This window comes from Aegilops tauschii, chromosome 7, assembly GCF_002575655.3.
Source record: "Aegilops tauschii subsp. strangulata cultivar AL8/78 chromosome 7, Aet v6.0, whole genome shotgun sequence".
NCBI classification, from domain to species: domain Eukaryota; kingdom Viridiplantae; phylum Streptophyta; class Magnoliopsida; order Poales; family Poaceae; genus Aegilops; species Aegilops tauschii.
The window spans coordinates 216,214,792-216,219,150 of NC_053041.3; the positions used below are offsets into that span (position 1 = coordinate 216,214,792).

The window sequence follows — 4,359 nt, forward strand, 5'->3', positions numbered from 1 at the left end:
TTAGGTCTTTTGGAATTGCCCATCAAAGGCAGATCCTACACTTGGTCCAATATGCAGGATACTCCACTGCTTGAGCAGCTAGACTGGTTCTTCACTTCTGTTGATTGGATATCTGACTATCCCATGACTGAGGTGCTACCTCTTGCTAGAACTGCATCTGACCATGTGCCTTGTGTGGTTACAATCAAAACTTCTATTTCCAAGTCTAATCTTTTTAGGTTTGAGAATTATTGGTTGGAGCTGGAGGGTTTTATGGATTGTGTTGATTCTTCATGGCAGAAACAATCCAGAAAGGGGCATATTACTGCTAGGATAGCTGACAAATTTAAGTCCCTGAGAATGTGTCTCAAGAGATGGCAGAAGAACATTTCCAAACTGAAAACTCTAGTATGTAAATGCAATAATGTTGTTCTGCTCTTGGATGAGCTTGAGGAATATAGACCACTTTACATGCATGAATCCAATTTCAGGAAAGTGGTTAAAAACCATGTGAGAAATTGCTCCACCTTCAATGTCTTTATTGGAAGAAAAGATGTACTATCAGATACATTAAAGTGGGTGGTGAGAACACCAAGTTCTTTCATGCTATGGCTACTGAGAGGCATCGAAGGAATTCTATTGCTAGCTTAAAATTGCCTGATGGTACTTTGGTGACTGATCACTCACAAATGGAGGGTATTATATGGAATTGTTTTAAAAACAGAATGGGTTCTTCCAGGGGAATTAGCATGGGTTTTGATCTTTCTTCCCTCACTGAACCAGTTGAGGGTTTAGATATTCTCACTAAGCCTTTTGAGAAGGAGGAAATGGACAAGATTGTCAAACATATGCCAGTTGATAAAGCTGAAGGTCCAGATGGTTTTAATGGTCTCTTCTTCAAAAGGTGCTGGCACATAATTTCTCAAGATTTTTATGAACTGGCCCAGGCTTTCTTTGATGGTTTTGCTCATCTGGAAAATATCAATGACTCATATATAACTCTGGTGCCTAAGAAGCCCTCACCTAAAGAGGTGGGTGACTTCAGACCTATCTCTTTAACAGGAATGGGTCTTAAGTTCCTATCTAAGATGGCAGCCAATAGGTTTCAAGAGGTGATTATGCAGTGTGTTCACAAGAACCAGTATGGTTTCATAAAAAGCAGAACAATTCAGGATTGTATTGGGTGGACTTTTGAGTATTTACACCAGTGCCACTAGTCCAAGAGACCTATTGTGATTCTAAAGTTGGATTTTGAGAAGGCTTTTGATTCCCTTGAGCATGAGGCCATAGTGCAAATATTGAGATATAAGGGCTTTAATGAGAAGTGGATTCTTTGGATGAAGCAACTTTTGTCCACAGGTACCTCATCTGTTCTGCTTAATGGAGTTCCTGGTAGGAAGTTCAAATGTAAAAAGGGTGTCAGACAGGGTGATCCAGTCTCCCCCTCCTTTTTTTCCTAGCTGCTGATCTCCTGCAGACTGTAATCAATGACATGTTCAGAAGGGGCATTCTTCATCTACCTATACCTTGTCATGACCAGGACTACCCTGTGATTCAGTATGCTGATGACACTTTAAGTATCTTGCCTGCTGACAAGGACCAACTTATAGCTCTGAAGGACATTCTCAAGGTCTTCTCTGTGTCCATTGGTCTTGATGTGAACTACCACAAATCATTTATTATTCCCATCAATGTGGACACTGCTGTCATGTCTGAATTAGCTGCTTCATTTGGATGCCAGATTGGGAAAATGCCTTTTACCTACCTTGGGTTACCAGTGGGAACTACAAGGCCTAAAATGGTGGATTTTATGCCATTGGTGGACTGCATGGAGAGGAGAATGACAGCTAGTTCCTCTTTTTTTAAATCTGGGGGAAAGACTGCAGTTTCTAAACTCTGTCTTGTCTTCTATGCCCATTTTTTTCCTTTGCAGTTTGGCTATTCCTGCTGGAATACTAAAGCAATTGGAGAGAATCCAGAGACAATGCCTCTGGAGGAAGAATAGGGGTGAGCCTACCCCTTCACTTGCTGCTTGGGACCTTATTTGCAGGCCAAAAAACAAGGGAGGCCTTGGTATTCTTAATCTTGGTGTTCAGAATGTTGCACTTCTGCTCAAACATGTGAATAACTTTCTTAATAAAAAGGATCTCCCATGGGTGTCTTTAATTTGGGATACCTACTATCATGGTAGAGTACCCCAAGGAACTTCTGATTGTGGCTCTTTCTGGTGGAAGGATATATGCAAGGTCATGCAAAACTTTAGGGAGTGTGCTTGGGTTCAGATTAATGGAGGGGACATTGCCCTCATGTGGTCAGACAACTGGCAACTTGATGATCAGGTGTCTAGTCTTCAATTCAGATTTCCCAGGCTCTATTCCTATGTTAAGGACCCCTGGATCACTGCTCAAGAGTTCCTGGACTCTCAAGGCATGTTCCAGCACTTCCACCTTCCTTTGTCCAGCCAGGCTTTTGATGACCTGACCACTCTACAGTCTCTGTTGGGTGGCCACAATAGAACACCTGGGTCCAAGGATATTTGGTTTTGGAATGGCACTGCCAAGGGGTACTCACCAAAGTTGTTTTACTCACATACTTTTGCAACAGAATCCTTCAACCCTTTGACAGCTTGGATCTGGAAGTCCTCCTGTACAATGAAAATCAAAGTATTCGCTTGGATGCTTATTATGGACAGGTTGAACACCAAGGACATGGTGGACAGGAGGCATTGGCATTTGGAGGATGGAGTAAATTGTGTCCTTTGTCCTTTGCAGACTAGGGAAACAAGAGATCATTTGTTCTTTAATTACAATTTTAGTGTCAGAGTTTGGAACTATCTGCAAATTGATTGGTCATCTGGTGACTCCATGGCTGATTTGGTTATTAATGCTAGCAGGAGTTTTAGGAAGCCCTTCTTCACTGAAGTGGTGTTTATTGCTTGCTGGAATATCTAGATTCTCAGGAACGCTAAGGTCTTCAGGCATGAGAGAGCTAGATTCAATAAATGGAGAAGTGCATTCATCCATGATATTAGCTTAATGCAATATAGAGTGAAAGCTGCCTATAAGGATGATCTCCTTAGATGGATCTCATTTCTGCTACCTTGAGGCCAATATTATGTAATTTTAACTTGTTTCTTCTCCTTCTTCCCTTAGTTTAGTTTGATTACCTCTTGTAATCCTCCATAATACTTGTACTTGCTCTCTCTTTATCAATAAAGTTTTGATATGCTGTGGGGGTTTCCCCTACAGTTCCCAGTCAAAAAAACTCTGTTTTCTACTCCCTCCGTTCCTAAATATTTGTCTTTTTAGAGATTTCAACAAGTGACTACATACAAAGCAAAATGAGTGAATCTACACTCTAAAATATGTCTACATACAGACCTGTATGTGCTAGTCCATTTGAAATATAAAAAGACAAATATTTAGGAACGGAGGGAGTATAAGAGTAGACATAGATATATATCTATAGCATGGTCCACAACGAAAATGTGCGATGACCTGAGTTCAAATTCTGTCTTTAACTTTAGATTTTTATATTATATATTATTTAATATATACTTCTTTCGCTACTGTACTGACAGTGGAACCCACAGAGTACTTAGAATACGAGATTAAGGATGGATTTATTTCTTTTTGACTTTCTGTATGAAGTTGTAGCCACCCTGCAAGTCACGTGTACACTGTACATGCAATTAACTTTTTATAGAGGGAGAATCATACACGCAATTAACTCAAACGGATTGGATGTGACTCTATTATTTCCAGCATAAGAGCATCTCCAACGGCAGCCGGCAAATTTCCTCCCGCTTCCTTCTGCGGAGGATGACATCAAATGCCAGCGGCATACATTTTCACAACTCTAACTAACCAGAGGAAATTCATGCAAACACGGACTGATTTCATATAAGAATGAAGGATTTCACATAAAAAAGTCGGATCTTCATATAAACATGATGGATTTCATAACATTAACATGAACTAAGTGGTGCTAATCCGGCTCTCGTGGTATAATTAATACTCCCTCCGTCCGGAAATACTTGTCCTAGAAATGGATGTATCTAGACTTATTTTAGTTATAGATACAGCCAATTTATCCATTTTGAGAACAAATATTTCCGGGCGGAGGGAGTACCTAATCTAAATGGCCGCCCGTGGATCCCTTTGTCTTCGTCATGTCCGGCAGACACTTGCGGGGTCGACGAAGGTCCTTGGAAGAGATGAAGCTGCAAAGAAACCACCTGAATATGCAGTCGTCGCCTCGGCGGTGGCCTTCATGGGACCCAAGTGGCGGCGGCCTCCTGTGTTCTACTTCTCCTTGATTATGGCCGCAGACACGGAGAAGCTGGCCACTGACTCGTCGCTTTCAACGCACCCGGCTTCT

General features: G+C 41.3%; 1 protein-coding gene across 1 annotated transcript; it reads left to right on the plus strand.

Moving 5' to 3' along the window:
* Positions 1–704: 704 nt before the first annotated feature.
* LOC141027047 (uncharacterized) lies at positions 705–2,930 on the plus strand. Its single transcript, XM_073503968.1, has 4 exons — positions 705–1,091; positions 1,239–1,338; positions 1,440–1,749; positions 1,913–2,930. The coding sequence occupies exons 1-4, from the start codon at positions 705–707 to the stop codon at positions 2,928–2,930; spliced, it is 1,815 nt and encodes a 604-aa protein (XP_073360069.1).
* The last annotated feature ends 1,429 nt before the right edge of the window (positions 2,931–4,359 follow it).

Bases quoted from the DNA above. Each gene is read 5' to 3' on its own strand.
- LOC141027047 (XM_073503968.1), top strand. From the start codon at position 705: ATGGGTTCTTCCAGGGGAATTAGCATGGGTTTTGATCTTTCTTCCCTC. The intron at 1,339-1,439 runs GTACCTCATCTG...TTTTTTTCCTAG, and splicing joins GAAGCAACTTTTGTCCACAG to CTGCTGATCTCCTGCAGACT. The intron at 1,750-1,912 runs GTTACCAGTGGG...TTTCCTTTGCAG, and splicing joins ATGCCTTTTACCTACCTTGG to TTTGGCTATTCCTGCTGGAA.